The sequence below is a fragment of the Polypterus senegalus genome, chromosome 1, assembly GCF_016835505.1.
Source record: "Polypterus senegalus isolate Bchr_013 chromosome 1, ASM1683550v1, whole genome shotgun sequence".
NCBI lineage: Eukaryota > Metazoa > Chordata > Cladistia > Polypteriformes > Polypteridae > Polypterus > Polypterus senegalus.
Window position 1 is genome coordinate 277,200,420 of NC_053154.1, and position 17,872 is coordinate 277,218,291.

General features: G+C 38.5%; 1 protein-coding gene across 1 annotated transcript in view; it reads right to left on the bottom strand.

Annotated features, from left to right (window-relative positions):
* abcc2 (ATP-binding cassette, sub-family C (CFTR/MRP), member 2) overlaps positions 1–17,872 on the bottom strand; it is a 174,423-nt gene that overhangs the window by 19,038 nt on the left and 137,513 nt on the right. Inside the window, exons 23-27 of the mRNA XM_039775026.1 lie at positions 11,861–12,015; positions 11,580–11,735; positions 4,852–5,051; positions 4,107–4,233; positions 3,604–3,705 (exon numbers count right to left, since the gene is read on the bottom strand). Of these exons, the coding sequence (XP_039630960.1) occupies positions 3,604–3,705; positions 4,107–4,233; positions 4,852–5,051; positions 11,580–11,735; positions 11,861–12,015 (740 nt within the window). The remainder of the gene's footprint in view (positions 1–3,603; positions 3,706–4,106; positions 4,234–4,851; positions 5,052–11,579; positions 11,736–11,860; positions 12,016–17,872) is intronic.

Below are 17,872 nucleotides of genomic sequence, written 5' to 3' on the forward strand. Positions count from 1 at the left end.
CACCACTCATAACATCGGCCAGTTCTGATGAGGTTCCTCGCACCATCACCCTCTGCTTCCTGTGTCTGAGCCAATTCTGCACCCATCTAAAAACATCACCCTGAATTCCCACTTCTTTTAACTTGATGCCCAACCTCTCATGTGGCACCTTATCAAATGCTTTCTGAAAGTCCAGATAAATAATATCATAAGCTCCATTTTGATCGTATCCTTTTGTTGCCTCCTCATAGAATTCTAACATGTTAGTAAAACACGACCTCCCCCTTCTGAACCCATGCTGACTGTTCAGAATAACTCCTGTCCTTGTCATGTGTTGCTCAATCTTATCCTTAATAATTCCTTCCATTAATTTTCCTGTGATGCTTGTTAAGCTTACTGGCCTATAGTTGCTTGGATCTGCCCTGTCACCCTTTTTATATAATGGGATGATATTTGCCATTTTCCAGTCCTTTGGAATCTCTCCAGTGCACAGTGACTTCCTAAAAATGTGTGTCAAGGGTTTATATATGTACTCACTAGCCTCCTTAAGAACACGAGTGTTGTGCCTGTGGGAATGGGGAAGGCGTTGAAAAAGAAAATTTGTTTTATCAGTGCGCCTCCTGCGTCTGTCTGTGTTGGGTTGAGCACCTTTTGTCAGTAATGACACATGTTAATAAGGCACATTTAAAAAATATTACCAACACAACAAACCCGCTGATCTCAGACTATTCTTCTTTCTTGGTAATCAGTCTTTATATAGTGTCACACACGCATGAGTAGGGGGCATTCTCGGGGTTTGTGTACAGGATGTAATTCCACCCCAGCCTGTGAGAGGGTGCTGTCTTTCACATCGTCTCCTCATTTATGTTGAGACCAGGGAGTCTAAGTGTTGTTAACACCTGAAGGCACAACCACTTCCAAGACAAGAACTTCCCCTTCCAGTGATGAACCCATATAAAGACCACCATTACAAAAAAGAAGCCAGTCTTGTTCAATGTCTTGTGTCTGGAAAGATGTCATTTTGCTATTGCCTTGAAATCTTCAAGGCACATTTGTTTCATAATATATGAGGATCACTAACTTGTGCCCCAGTTCTTCATGTTGGTTATCTTTAAAATAGCACTACCATAGTATGCACCAGCAAAAGATGCTTTTAAGGTTAAGCAGAAGGTTGAGCACACAACAGCCTCATTGATCCTATTTTGGCAGTGTAGTACTATAACTTCCATATAACACAACTGTAAACTGGGAATCGTGAGATGAAGATTTCACCAGGACTTACTAATAACTTCCTAAACTGAAAGGGGTTGCTATTTGAGGGTGTAGAGATTTGTAGATGTGAGATTTCAAGCTTAATGCTATATGGCTGGCAAGGCTGGAAAATGAAACGCCTAAAAGTTCTTCAGTATAAGGAAAGAAATTGTAAAGGAAACAGAAGCATTAAAAGGAGCCATAAAATGGACATGCTTCACTGCATGATGGCTCACTCTGTTACAAAGTCTTTTTCACCTTGTTTGTTTTGGTCTGTAGATGAGGACCAGGCACGTATTGGCACATTAAATTCCAGGAGACAGCAAGTGACACCATCAGTGTGGCCGTAACACAAGAATGCTTTAAACAGTGCAATGACACATGAAAGAGGAGGTGATGGAATAAATCTTACTGACATTTATATTAGGAGTAAGGAGGTAAGTCATTACATCAGTGTGGAAAGGAGGGCACTGCCAGGGTGATGTAAGGACTAGCACTGCCACTTCACAGATGTGCGGATCACTGCTGAAGTTTCAGTGTTTTGCTCTTGAGAACCTCACCTGAGAAAGATTGTTCAGGAATGACAAGAATTATGCAACAACACTCAAAAAGTGTATCAATAAACTGCTATCCAATAAGAATGAGCAAAACAACTTGTACTGAATATGATTGGTTAGTAGAGTGAGCAAAGCAGACCAAGGGATTCCAAGCAAGTGAAGCTCACAAGTGGATGGTCTAAGTGGCTGTGCACATCTGTAACTGGGACACAATGTTCTTCACCTCCATGACTCAGCAAGGGCGACAGTTTAAAAGCCAGAACTGTCAAGCTGCTTGTCATGAACATCTCTCAGCTACTGATTATTGGAAATGTTTGCTACTATTAGTATACCTTTGGCATCAATTCCTACCTCTTTTGTTGAGCTGGGGCAGAGCTTCGGGTGAACAGATCTCTGTCATGGAGGCTGTAAAATTATACAATGCACAGGGGCAAGTAAAGCAAGGGCAGTGCTGAGTGTCCCAAAAAATTGACAGGCATGAGATACTGGAACAGAACTAGAGGGACAGCGAGAAAGGGATGTGACCTGGGAGGAAATACTCCATGTGGGCAAGCAGCCCCGATACTGGGTATGCATGCAAAAATAAGAAATGGCTAGTGACCTGGTGGTAATTCTTAATGTACTTTGTGCAGAAATGGATGAGAAGAGTAATGTGGAACGTGTAATGATATAGCAGCTCAGAATCATTAAAATGTTTTAATTAATTAATTAAAAAAACTGCCTTTTTTCATAATTTTATCTTAATACTGGACCTCAATTCCTACAGAAGCTTACTGCTGCAACACACAAAAAAAATATTAGGTTACTTTGTAAAAGTATTGTGTTATTTTGCAAGAGAATTGTGTTATTTCTCAATACTTATTGTGTTATTTCTAAAAAGTGTTGCATTATTTCACAAAGATTGTGCCTGCTGCAGTCAGTATCATTTAGCATTTAGATAGTCAGGGGGAGATTAAGCAAGAGCATAGCCTGCAATCAAATAACAAGGACTTAACAAAAGATATAAGTATACATTTGGTTTTAATCAGGTTAAAAATTTGAGCAGGTTTAGTACAGGTATTTTAGTACAGGACAGTTAGTACAGTTGTTTTGACACAGGCAGAGTGGTAGCAAAGAGCTAGAATTTCTGCATCCCAGTGCCAGGGTCTTCATGGAGTTTGCAAAATGTCATTGCACTTTTGTGGATTGATTGGTATCAATGAGTGTTGCTAACTTTAGATGATAACCACACACTTCTGTGCTTGGGTGTGCAATTCAGCCCTGCAAAGGACTGGCGCACTGTCCACAATGGTTCATTCTTGTCTCACACCCTCTGTTGGTGGGTTAATCACTGACTCCCTGTGGACGTAAACTAGGTGGATTAACTTAACCCCTTAGCACAGTATAGAGCTGCAGCGTGTGTTTAATTCTGGTCAATTGATTACACGCTACATGTGTTTAATCCTTCCTTCACTAGCTTTCACCAGACGACGGGAACATGATGACACTGACTTGTGTGCACAATGACAGCTATGGCAGCAGGCTATACCTTTGCAAAAAAACCACAATAATTAGTGTGAAAAAAATGTAATTCTGTTACAAAATAATACAGTTTTATTTCATTTTTGAGTGCCGGGAATAAGCTTCTGCAAATTGCTATACAAGTTACCATTTTAATACACTTTATTGAGAAGAGAGACACTAATAACATTTCTACCTAGACTCTCTTATCAATATATGATGGAAGGTGACATATAAAGACTACTGTAAAATGACACAAAGTGATCTGATCAGCAGGCGACTCTCTTGGGTGGCAGTCGCTTTACTTAATCCATACCTCATTCTCCAGCTTTGTATACTCGCACACACGCTCCACAGCAACGATATTTGTTTCCAGTTCAGATGTCATCCGCACCAGCCAGTTCAAAGTCTGTGTCACCTGAAAATGCAGTTTGCCTTATTTTATGTATCTACCATATCATGCATCAGAAATACAAAAGACAAAATGGGATAAAAACTCACAGAGAATTGGAAAACAATGTGGCATTGATTAAAATGACTAGGAAAAAAAACGTTTTTACAGTACTTCAAATGAGTAGAATTAACTTGTAATGGGGATTTTCTTTCAATGTGAGTGCAAGCTTCTGCGGCAAAAAATATCCCTTATTTTATAAGTTATGCATGTTACTGCTGGACCTCCAAAATTTGAAAATGTATACTTTAATCATAGTCATATGTTTTTAAAAAGTATTGTGTGAATTTTGGCTAATCAGTGTAACTCAACTTGTGACAGATAAACCAAACCTAAGAAAGCACTTTGCAGAGGAAATCAAGCCTTACATTGAGAGCGTAAGAGATGGAGAGTCCAACAATACCGCTGTCCAGGTCATTGCGGGACAACACAGCAAACAATGCGGAGAAAAACACTACCAAATTCCCAACAAATTCCAAGCGTATGGCTAGCCACCTAAAGGTAACAAAAGAAAAAAAGTTGGTTTAGTCTTTGGTTGACCAAACATTAGAATAGTCAAGGTGTGTGATCTCAGCAACTTTGACTGTGTTAGCATTAGACCACTTAGCACAAAGTGAATATCACTGGAATGCCACAGAATACCTAAGCTTTGTTACTGACCGTGTACATTCCCTTAAGGTTACTTATCAACTTATCAAAAGGATACTATCATCAAGATAATGTGCAGGCATCAAAAACATAGTCAACAAAATAACAGTGACATCAGTTTACTCCCATGGCCTGCACAGCCCCCCAGATTTTAATCTAATAAAACGCCTTAGAAATGAGGTGGAATGGGAGGTTTGCAGCATGACTGCGTGACCAAAAAAAACAAATCTGCATTGGCCAAAATCACAGAGTAATATCTTCAGACCCTTGTTGCATCCAGGCCTTGAAGAATTCAAAAAGTAGGATCTAACTTGTTCTAGGTATGTGGACCAAATAATAGTCCCTAAATGTATCCAATAATAACTAATACACTGTATTCACTTTCTTGGTGAGAATCCTGATAGAGACTTATACACTGCCCCAGTTCAGGCAACAGTAGTAGGAGAAGTAAAACTGAAAACTGACCTGTTGGATACAATCCAGGGGTAAATAGACTTTAGATTGTCATCAATTGCTTTCTCGTTGTGCTGCAGGAAGCGTTGTTGGTGGCCATATGCTCGAATGACAGACAGACCAGAAACTGTTTCTCCAAAATGGGAGTAGATGGGTGAGCGGGACACAGAGTCTAACCGCCTTAGCTGCCTGGAAGTGGCAACATAGAACCTCTAAAAAGAGAACGAAGCAAATTAAAAAATTTTGTGTTTCCACAGACATTTGGTCATAAAATTCTGCATGAGTGTAATTCAATTACATATTCTACCCTTTCTTTTGTTACCTCTGTTAGAATTAAGCCGGTGTTCAGTTGCTGGGTTTTATTTTGTTTTATCTTCCTGATTTGTCTCTTTTTTGTTGTTAGTCAGGACATCTAATTGACTTATAGCCCCCATGTGCTGTGGTTCTTTATTTAAAACACTTGTGGCAACAGCATCTTTGTTGTCACTTAGCTCTCTTTGTGCTTCACCAAGTTTTCCATATTTGTTCTTAAATCTAAGAACCAGGAATTGGCTTTTGCTATTGGAATTGAAGTTTTTGATTTTTTTTTCTCTAAATAGTGCTCAGTTTATTAAATATCTTTTTTTTCATTTTCTTAATTTAGTTCATGTTCTTTTCTTGTCTTCGTCTTCTTTTGGGTTTTCTGGAGGTTGACAGGCCAACGTAAAGGTTCATTACTCCCACCCACTGAGCTGGAAAGTGGAGCAGGGACTGAGGAAGCATATCCTAACCTGAATAATTAGAATTTTAGCCTATTAATTCTTTACATTGTAGTGTCTGATTCTTTGCTCAGATTCTCTGTTTTTTTTTTTGTAAAATTCGTATAATGAATCCTTTATTATTTAAGAGACCCTTTTGGATGCAACTGGTAGAGTGGAGTGGACTGTTACACAGATCAGTGGAGAAATAGTCTGATTTTCAGTGGAGAAATAGTTTGATTGTGCTTATATAAGGAGAATGGAGGCATCCGGGACTGTGGAAATTATATTAGTATAAAGCTGATATCACAAAGTGAAGATATAGGAAAGGATAATGGATAAAAGGCTGAGAAGACAGATGATGACACCAGAAGAACAGTTTGGATTTGTTCCAGGAAAAGCTACAATAAATGCGATTTTTCACCTTGAGACAGATTATGGAAAAATAGAGATACATTAAGGACTGCACATGGTTTTTATAGATTTAGAGAAGGCATATGATGGAGTCACTTGGCAAGAAGGATCGAGAAGGTATGTAAGGATAATTACCAGATACGAGTGGAGGACCCAAAAATAACAAGAATTTTATTCTAGAGGCTGGAGGGATGTAAGTTCTGATGTTTGCTGCTAGGTGTGTGTACTACACGTTCCTCTGCATCATTTGGCCAAGTGACGTCCTTGAAGTGCTCAAGACATTGCGTGATGCAGTGCAGAGAAAATGACCTGAATTGTGGCAATCAGGCAAGTGGCTTCTGTATCACAACAACACTTCCGCCCATACAACATTGAGTGTGCATTAGTTTCTCATGAAAAACAGGAAGACGACAGTTTCCCACCCCCTCTACACCTCGGACCTTGCACCCTGCAATTTCTTCTTATTTCCAGAAATGAAGAGGGACTTTAAAGGAAAGTGTTTTCAGGATGTAGATGAGGTCAAGAAGCAAACGATGGAGGCACTGAAGACTATGACTTTGCAAGAGTTTCAGAACAGCTTTAAACAATGGAAAAAGCGATAGGACGTGTGTATTGTATTTCAGGGAGAGTATTTTGAGGGTGATTAAATTTTGGAAATGTTCTTAGATATATACAATTTTTTTTTTTTTAATTCTCACATTTTTTGATCTCCCCTCGTATGTATAAGGGTGCCTACACACAAGAGGGAAGTAGTGTAAGAATCACGGATGGATTTGAAGTTAAAGTTGGATCTCACTAAGGATCATCATTAAAACCATATTTTTTACTCTAGTTATGGATGTTATTGCCTGGGGAATCATAGATCAGGCCCCAGGTATATACTATACAGTATTTAGATGACATCATGCAATATAGCACCAGTAAGAATATTATGGAAAGAAAATTGAAGCAGTTGAGAAGAGCTGTAGATGATAGAGGCCTTAAGACTTGTAGGAAGAAGACAGATCATCTAGGTTTTAAGGAACAAGAATTAGATGAAAAAGTTAACCTCTAAGAAGAAAGGTTTAGAAGGGTGGAAAACTTTAATATCTTGGATTAACACTAACAGGGGAAGTAGAGCTAGATCTATCAGGTTTGAAAAATTGGAAAAATGTGTCAGGAGTGTTATTTGACTGAAGAATCAGTGCAAGAATGAATTCTAAAGTGAATAAAACAAAGGTTTGACCAGCATTGTTATATGGATGAGAAAGCATGTAATTAGAAGAGAGGTAAACAATGTGGGGAGTGAAATCATGGATATGGAGGAGTCAGGACAGAGGAGAAGATGATGACCAAAGAGAAACTGGATACCCTATGAGCATGATGGTCTAAGGTAGAAAGGGGTATCAAGCGAGTAAATATAGAACAGACGAGGGTGATGGAGGAGGCTCGTCCAATATAGGGGCCCCACATGATAGTGCGAAAATCTTTAGAAGAAGAAGAAGAATGTGGAGGGTTCAACTAGTATATTATTTTTCCCATCCATTTTGTTAATATGCCTGAGGTCACAAGTTACTGATAAACTTGAACAGACCCAATGTGGTTATGTGTGTGTGTGTGTGTGTGTGATTGTGCTCTGAAACAGCCAGCCTCACCTTATCCAGCGACACTTCCTGCATTTTATCTTAGTGATCCTGGGATAGACTCCAGCTATTGTACCACTGAAAAGGACTAACTGGTGTGAAGTAAACTAACTGGCTACTCTATACTGTGTTTATGAAGGTGTGAGTATGTACAATAAATCACAGTGCCCTGTAATAGACTGCTGCCCCATCCAGGGTTAGACCCATCTTGCTGACGCTCCAGGTCTGGATAAACGGATTATAAAATAAATGAATGCATACGTATGCATAAATGATTGTGCCACATTTATAATAGCCTTCCAAGGCCCTGCCTAGAATTTACTAACTAAATTTGATTTTTTTTATAATACATGAATGTACAGGAGATAGCTAATAATGCATGTGAGCAACTTGCAGTGTCTATGAAATCAAATTTGAACTGACATGGAATGAGAATGTATTATGAACCTTAAGAATCAGTGAGTTATAGCAAAAGCAGCCATGGTTACAAAAGTATTGACGCCTTAGTAACAAAATGAGAGTCTCTGCCTTTATATCTGATTAATTTCACACGCATTCAGGTTTTGGAGTGTCTGATGAAAATGCATATATAACACATCAGCGGCTAGAATGTCTCATGGGTATAATGAAAATTCTTTTGCAAGGCAAAGCTTTTATCTTTTGGAATGTAAATTAGCAGTACACTCTATCAGTTGAAAGACCTGATTCTAATCTACATACCTGAAATCAGCCATTATAATGACATATACGTCTACAGCGTAATCAAACAAGAGATGCAACACTGAATTTTCTGGAAACTGCCTGACGTTTGGAAAAAGGAATTTAGACCAGTGCTACAAATATTGTATGACATTAAACACATATGACAAGAATGGAGAGCAGCTGAAGAAATTTCAGACTGAAGGAAAATAAATGTGAAATAATTAATAACTTCAATGAAATACTCTTACAGTCATTCTGTTAATAATTCTCTGTACTCAGTCACAGCCATCCACAGTGCAGCAGCTACTTTGCTCTGAAATGGAGCTCACTGTATCCTCTCATTTGGTCAGCCTCAGCTACAGAGCTGTGGGAGCAACTACCAGAGTGGCAGGCTATTGTAGGTGAAAGTCCAGTACTGTATCTTGCAGGTTAATATCAAAGTTAAAATCCATAATTTTCATTAATCAGTTGTTTTAGGACAGTGTTACATCCAGCAAGCTCACCATGTGTTAGTTAGCTATTTCACTGGACTGTTGTGTGTGAGTGTCTTGTCCCATGTAGGGTTCATTCCTGTCTTGGATTGTATGATTGCAGAGACAGCCTGATTTGAAAAACTGGGTTATAGAAAATACATTTAATTCTTATTACACATTGGGCCAATGCCTTTACTCAAGATAACCTACAGTTTTAATTGTTTTAAATTCCTTCAGTGTGTCTGAGGTTAGATATTTGAACAGATCATAATCCAGTATACCTGTTTACAGGTTTTGTTTTTTTTCTTGCACAGGGTCACACATCTAATCATTCTGGGTATTGAACTGGCCTTCATGCTTTAAAGTGAAGCCCCTGTGCCAGAGAACTTCCCAACAGTATGAATAAGAACACATTACACAGTTTGTAAAGACAGACTAGAATAACGAGGTTTGGTTTTGACCCTGTGTGTTTAGCTAAAGACCAGCTTTGTAGTTAGGACATCACAACACTTAGCAGACAGAACAGCACTTGGAATCAAAGGTCAATTACTATGGCATGCATGTGCATAACAGAGTCCTGCAAAACTTTAGATATAACAAAAATGAAAATGATCTGACTCTCATCTTGTGTGACACACTGTCATGAACTTGAGTACACAAATATTAGAGAGCTAGTATGCTCTACACATTTGCAACTCCAAAAAGCAAACAGCACACAAAAACCAGCCAAATCCGAGGCAATCTGGTAGCTTTCAGTTTTCCAAAGATAATTTTTCAGTTATAACAAAATATTTCTGTAGAATCTATCCCCGTGATAACTACAGGGTAGTTAAGAAATGGCATAAACATGAGCTCAAATTACTCAACTTCTTAACAAACAAAACTGTTATGTATGGGTCTGTATTTTATATATTTTCTGTTTTATTTGTTTTTTATTTATTATTTTTATGTATTTTGTTTTATTTGTATTTTATTTAATATTATTTTTCATATTGTTATGTATCGTCTGTTATTTTGAAATGTATGTAATATGTCTTACAATATGATTCTATTCCTTATGTTTTGTGGGTGGAGCCTCAAGAGGCGGGGCTACCCTGACATCACTCCTTCTGAGCCCTCACTCTGGCTATTTAATGCCACAATTCAGTGAACTCTCGTCAGGAGAATATTGTCTGTAAAGGAGTTGTAGGTATTGATATTTTTCTTTGGATTTTCATTTTTTTTTTATTATTTTGTTTCTGTTCCCGAGTCTCTCCTCTGGATAGTGGATGTTACTGGTTTGCTGTAGGATTGCCTATTTTTGCTCTTTTTTGAGCATCTTGCTTATATTTTCTTTTTTTTTTTTTCAAATATATTCTTGATTTATAAAGATTCCTTTTTGCCCGCTTCGTGCACAAGCTGGTTGTGGGGTTCTCTATTTTTTTTATGTACTTTGTTAATCCCAGAGGGGAGATTATCTTTTCGCATGCCGTTTGGAGGTCAGAGCACAGGGTCTGGAGCAATTTTAAGGCTAAGGGCCTTGCATATGTTAGTTCTTGTGGTTTTACCAGCTCAATTTGTTTGGAGTCTGTTAGGCCAGAATCCCAAAGTTAGCAGTTTTGAGGCTACCTGGATTTAACGTGTCTTTCTGGGCAGGCTGCTTAGGTGATGGCCCTGCACTTATGGTCCCTTTAGGAGGCCGCATGCTGTTTTGTTGTTTGGTACTCTAAATCACAACAAATACATAAAACTTCATATGAATATTACCATGATCCAAAACATACAATGCAGGGTCAGAAACATAGAGTATAACAAAGCCAGTCTGTATTCAGTTACAAGAAAAAAAATTACACAATCTTTAATGCATCCAATAAGTTTGCAAATGTGAAAATGGCTCAAAATAATCATTCCATCCATCAGTTATGTGAACCTGCTTAATTCATTACAGAATCACTGAATTCTTTATGAAGCTGTTAATTTAAACAAAACTCAAAAACTGTTAAACTGTAGAACACACCAAGAATCGCCCAGCAAACATTATTATTATGCAATACTTGGATAAACTGGAAACGCATAGGTGGTGGCACTGTCACATCTTGCACATTCTGGGGAACCCTGGGAGAAGTTTCCTAAACAATGGCCAATGCAATTGTTGCAAAATGACGGCGCTTGTAAACAATACAAAATAGCATCACGGGATGACACTAAAAAATAAGTTCTTTCAGGAAGGTAGATGGAAAAAATATTCAGCAGGATCAAATTCCTTGAATTAAAAAAAAAAACAGTTGCAAAGGTGCCCAAAAAACTTCCCAGAAAAGGCACAAAAAATTAGTAAAACACACCAGTCATTACAGATATGTTCTATAACTGCCAAGCGGCAGCAACACAAGACTGTCTGCCCTGTGAAGTAGAATGATCAGTGTCAGTCTCTCCCTACTGTCTCAGTCGCTGTGTCAATCTAGCCCCAACAACACAGATGAGGCCTGCTTCTAAAGGTTTTTCTTTGGTTAAAAGATCATCGCAGACATCAAAGGCATTGTGGTCTCATTTGACGTGCCCATTTTTTGTCAGTTTCTGTTAGTCTTTATTTGCTCATTTTGCATTAAACCAAAATTCCTTTCACTGTGAATGGTCTTATAATTGATCATAAATTTCCATCTTATTAACTTCAAAGCTGACATTGCCTTTTACTCCTGCTGACTCTGTTCTCAAAGGTGTCGGTTAAATCCTTTTATAAAAAGGTAACATTTTGTGACATCCAAAATGGCCATCAGGTAAATCAGCTAAACTCTTTACAGAAAGTGTAGACTTACCTGAACAAAAAAGTAGAAGAGTGCCAGAGGAACAATGACAGCCGTGAAGAGGGGTGTAGCAAAACAGATGACAAACAGAGTGCCAAGCACACCAAGGAAGCACATTACCCAGCTGCGAAAGGATAAAGGAATAGCTTCATCGATTGTGAAAATATCCTGCAAAGAGAGAATTTTGTAAGCATCTTTTCATTCAGATACCCTGGTGAGAAGACTTTTGTTTGAATGAAGTAAAAACTTCTTTTCTGATAACACAAATGATCACCTTCACCCATACTTCATACCTTTGCAAAGCGATTAACAATTCTTCCTGTGGGTGTGGTGTCAAAGAAGAGCATGGGGGAGCGAAGGACATTGCCCAGAAGTCTCTTATGAAGAGTGCGAGAAGCGAAGATAGCTCCACGTGCTATTAACGCAGTCCCAACAAACACAAAGAGCCCTGCAAGAGAAAAACCCACTCAGTGATTGCTTACCTGCCATCAGAGAACAGGATTCTATAAACGAGTGCACAGACAGAAGCTCTGACCCACTGCCAGTCTGACAACATTGTTCTGTGGGCTAACCGTTAAGAAGCAGCTTCCAATAGTGCATTCATACGGGACTCCAAAGAAAAACGTTTGACTGGCAGTCAGAAGACACACAAAGTGAGGCTGGAGAAAGTTACAGAACCGACAAAAACCTTGAAAGAGTGGCTGAACTCAGGTTTGCGCATTGTTGGTTATTTTCTTACCTTTTAATGGTTCTTTTGGTTTGTTAAGGTTTTGGAGCTTGTGCTGTTGAATGCCAGTGATTGAACTGGTATGTGCCGTAGATGGCACCACGGTAGTGCCTTGTGCACTATACAGTGGGATGCAAATATTTGGGCAACCTTGTTAATAGTCATTATTTTCCTGTATAAATCGTTGGTTGTTACGATAAAAAATGTCGGTTAAATCTATACTAATAAAAGGCAAAGCCCTCACTCACTCACTCACTCACTGACTCATCACTAATTCTCCAACTTCCCGTGTGGGTGGAAGGCTGAAATTTGGCAGGTTCATTCCTTACAGCTTCCTTACAAAAGTTGGGCAGGTTTTATATCGAAATTCTACGCGTAATGGTCATAACTGGAAGCAGTTTTTCTCCATTTACTGTAATGGAGATGAGCTTCAACGCCGTGGGGGAGTTTCGTGTGACATCATCACGCCTCCCACGTAATCACGCAGTACATAGAAAACCAGGAAGACCTCAAAAAAGCGCTGAAGAAAACATGCATTATATAATTGTGAAGGCAGCGAAACAATAAGAAGCGAGCGAGTGACATATACAACCATATTCATGAGTTCTGCTACTTCGGAAACAAAGCACGATGTAAACCTACACTTTAAATTAAGTTCATAGACAGGCTGCGTCTGGCGTTTGTAATTTAGTGCCTGCCCATATAAGGCCGTCCGTCAGCGGCAATCCAATAGCAAACTCCCACTAAATATTCACGGGTGAAGGACTGTGCTTATGGAGAGGAAGATGAGATGGTCAGGGTGGTGTTTGACACAAACTCAGCGAAACTGCGAGAGAAAGTTTTAAGTGCCAGGACTAAGGTAACATTAAATACAGCCATGGACATAGCACGAGATGGCACCAGCACAGCTGGGAACCTTCGATGCATGTACACCGAGTGGCTCACGTGAACTGACGCAGTGCACAGATAAAAGCAACAGTTCCAAAGAGCGCTGAACAAAAACCGAATTACACAATTGAAAAGGCAGCAAAAAATATGAAGCGTCTGATACATACAAGCATATTCATAAATCCAACTACTGCGGAAACAAAGCACACGTTGGAAAAAGTCAATGTCCCGCTAAAGGAAGACAGTGTAAAAAACCCGTGCATGCAGTGTGTCAGGTCTCAGATAAAGAAGAAGACGAGCTGTTTATTGATGCAGTAAGAAACGAATCGATGAATGAAACCTGTCATCTTTACAACGATTGACAAACACGGAATGTAACTTGAACACAACACATCCTACAAATACGAACCTGATTGAAAGAAATAATGATAATCAAATCCTTGATGACAGCAACACTCAGTAACACTCACAAAACAAATACTGTATATTGACAGTCATGTTACGTTATTTTTAAAATGTTCCCTTTTCTTTTTCTAGCTTTTTAACACACTACTTCTCCGCTGCGATACATGGGTATATATATATGTATATATATATCCCGATCTACATACTCGAATAATGGATACTTTATTCGCCATCAATGATTGTTTTGGTAAAGCCATACTCAGTGTATTCATTAGATGAACGGTAAAAAAGTAAGAGCGAGGGAGGATGACTTATTGAGGCATGCAGGCTGTAGTCTTGCGTCAACTCTATCTGAATTGCGCGATCACATTTGAAAAATATATCTTTTCAAGTTCTATTTAGTCCATATGTGTCAAACTCAAGGGCAGGGCCACATCCGCCCGGCGTAATTATATCCGCCCGCGAGATCATTTTATATACTGTATTATTGTTATTAAAGCCCGGTATATGAAGCGCTGGTAACACAATAAACTACAGATCCCATAATGCAGCGCTTCAGCTGCCTTGCCAACACTTACCGCGTTAATCAAGTCTAGCTTATGATGCTGCAAGTTATTGCGAAGCTAGCTCACACGATGCTGAAGAGAAAAGTTGATTCTGAAAATAGAGCCTTTAAAACCGATGGGAGGCTGAGTATATGTTTACTGAACCCGTGTGTCTCATTTGTGGAGCTAATGTGGCTGTAATTACAGAATTTAATCTAAGACGGCACTATGAGACAAAACATCAGGGTAACCTGAATGCAATGCAGAAGATACAGAAAGCAGAAGAATTAAATAAGAATCTGACACTTCAGCGGGCGTTTTACCCGTGCACAATCACAAAGTGATTTCAAGTGAAGCTGCTTTTATGGGAGACACAAATGCACCAGTGCAATTTGCCCCACTTTCCCTGTTGCCAAGTAATGTTAAACCAAGTCGTCACTACGGTGTTCCCAAATCGCACTTTGCTGATAAACTGAGCGCACTGAGTTTGCACGGCGCTTTGGTGACTTTGAAGAACAAAAAGTCCGTCTACATGCGGCTCGAACCTTGTGCATGTTTGGTAGCACATATCTGTGTGAGAAGCTCTTCTCAGTGATAAAGACTAACAAAACAGCACACAGGAGTCGCCTCACTGATGAGCACCTGCAATCCATCCTGAGAATCTCCACAACACAGAACCTCACACCAAACAGAAACGAACCTGTGCCAAAAAGATGCCAGGCGTCCAGCTCTAAAATGACATATGAGCAAAGACAACTGAATGATTTGATTTGTTATTGCTGAAAGGAACACATTTTATTTATATTTCCAGGTTTTGTTATGCAGCATGTTCATATTTGAATTTGTATAATTTTGACAGGATATATTTTTATGGAGAGCAAAATCTTTTGGGATATTTAAAATCTAAGTTTATTTTTATATAAAATTACATAAGAGTAAAGAAATTTGAATGTTTGTTCTTTTAACGTTTACTTTATTTCTAACTTGTATAATTTAGACAGGATATATTTTTATGGAGAGCAAAATATTATAAGTTGTTTAAGGTTTGAGTTGATTTATTCAGAATAATATTCCTGTCTGTTTTACCATTCCTACCAAAGATATTTCTGTCGACTAAATAAAAATTCCTTCTATTTAAAATTTAAATAGAACTTGAACAAATACGATAGTTCATAATATCCACACAGACTTGCACGTAAGAGCGGAGTTATCCGTTTTAACAAGCAGCGTATTGCACTGATCTGAAATAGCTGTGTGTGTATATATGTAGATATGTATGTATATGTATATATATGTTTATATATGTGTGTGTATATATATATATATATATATATATATATATATATATATATATATATATATGACAGCAACACTCATCACTCACAACAGTGACAAAACAATTACATTGACAATCATGTTACGTTATTTTCAAAATGTTTCCTTTTCTTTTGATTGCTTCTTTAACACACTACTTCTCAATGCTGGGTATTTTGCTAGTATATCATATAGGAGACACACACAGTGATATTTGAGAAGTGAAATGAAGTTTATTGGATTTACAGAAAGTGTGCAATAATTGTTCAAAATCAGGCAGGTGCATAAATTTGGGCACCGTTGTCATTTTATTGATTCCAAAACTTTTAGAACTAATTATTGGAACTCAAATTGGCTTGGTAAGCTCACTGACCCCTGACCTACATACACAGGTGAATCCTATAATGAGAAAGAGTATTTAAGGGGGTCAATTGTAAGTTTACCTCCTCCTTTAATTTTCTTTGAAGAGTAGCAACATGGGGGTCACAAAACAACTCTCAAATGACCTGAAGACAAAGATTGTTAACCATCATGGTTTAGGGGAAGGATACAGAAAGCTGTCCCAGAGATTTAAGCTGTCTGTTTCCACAGTTAGGAACATATTGAGGAAATGGAAGACCACAGGCTCAGTTCAAGTTAAGGCTCGAAGTGGCAGAACAAGAAAGATTTCGGATAGACAGAAGCGAAATGGTGAGAACAGTCAGAGTCAACCCACAGACCAGCACCAAAGACCTACAACATCATCTTGCAGCAGATGGAGTCACTGTGCATCGTTCAACCATTCGCGACTTTACACAAGGAGATGCTGTATGCGAGAGTGATGCAGAGGAAGCCTTTTCTCTGTCCACAGCACAAACAGAGCCGCTTGAGGTATGCTCAAGCACATTTGGACAAGCCAGCTTCATTTTGGAATAAGGTGCTGTGGACTGATAAAACTAAAATTGAGTTATTTGGGCATAACAAGGGGCATTATGCATGGAGGAAAAAGAACACAGCATTCCAAGAAAAACACCTGCTACCTACAGTAAAATATGGTTGTGGTTCCATCATGCTGTGGGGCTGTGTGGCCAGTGCAGGGACTGGGAATCTTGTCAAAGTTGAGGGACGCATGGATTCCACTCAGTATCAGCAGATTCTGGAGACCAATGTCCAGGAATCAGTGACAAAGCTGAAGCTGCGCCGGGGCTGGATCTTTCAACAAGACAACGACCCGAAACACTGCTCAAAATCCACGAAGGCATTCATGCAGAGGAACAAGTACAACGTTCTGGAATGGCCATCTCAGTCCCCAGACCTGAATATAATTGAAAATCTGTGGTGTGAGTTAAAGAGAGCTGTCCATGCTCGGAAGCCATCAAACCTGAATGAACTAGAGATGTTTTATAAAGAGGAATGGTCCAAAATACCTTCAACCACAATCCAAACTCTAATTGGAACCTACAGGAAGTGTTTAGAGGCTGTCATTTCTGCAAAAGGCGGATCTACTAAATATTGATTTCATTTCTTTTTTGTGGTGCCCAAATTTATGCACCTGCCTGATTTTGTTTGAACAATTATTGCACACTTTCTGTAAATCCAATAAACTTCATTTCTCAAATATCACTGTGTGTGTCTCCTATATGATATATTTAACTGACATCTTTTATTGTAACAACCAACGATTTATACAGGAAAATAATGACTATTAACAAGGTTGCCCAAACTTTAGCATCCCACTGTATAAACACTGTCATAAATGTTTTGATCTTTCACCAAAAGGGTGGATTGCTTTTATGATTTCATTTGTTTTATTTATGAGCAGCAGTGATGGTGACAAACCCAAAGGATTATTCAGGAGAATTATTGGTCATAACCAGAGTATGTTGAAATGTTCAGCTAAAGCACCAAAGCCAAAATGAAAAGCTGAAGCCAAAGTCAGACATCTGCAAAGTCCAAAATCCCACTTATACTTTTCCTGACAAAATGTTTTGTTTTATTCCTTTTACTTTTCAAATAACTTCTCTCAATCTCTTTCATAAAATCTTTTTGGGCTTCCTACAGATTCATCATGCAATGATAGCATATTAAAACTAATAGATAATTAACAAAAACATAAGATGATAAAAAAACATATGAAAAACTAAATCCAAAGGCAGACAATTGCAAAATTCAAAACCCACTTATACTTTTCCTGACAAAATGTTTTGTTTTATTCCTTTTAATTTAAGATTTTGGGCATCTTGTTGAGGGCACAACCACCTTTTTTGTTACAAGTATGCAATGTTAAGGGACAGTAGACAGCATCAGAGCAACCAGAAACACAAAACGGGGGCGGCAAAAAACAGCCACACAAAATAGCAACCCCCATAGAAAAATAAAAGCACAATAATGGTGACATGTTGACATCACCAACCTACTCTTAAAACAAATCAACCATAAAAACAGCA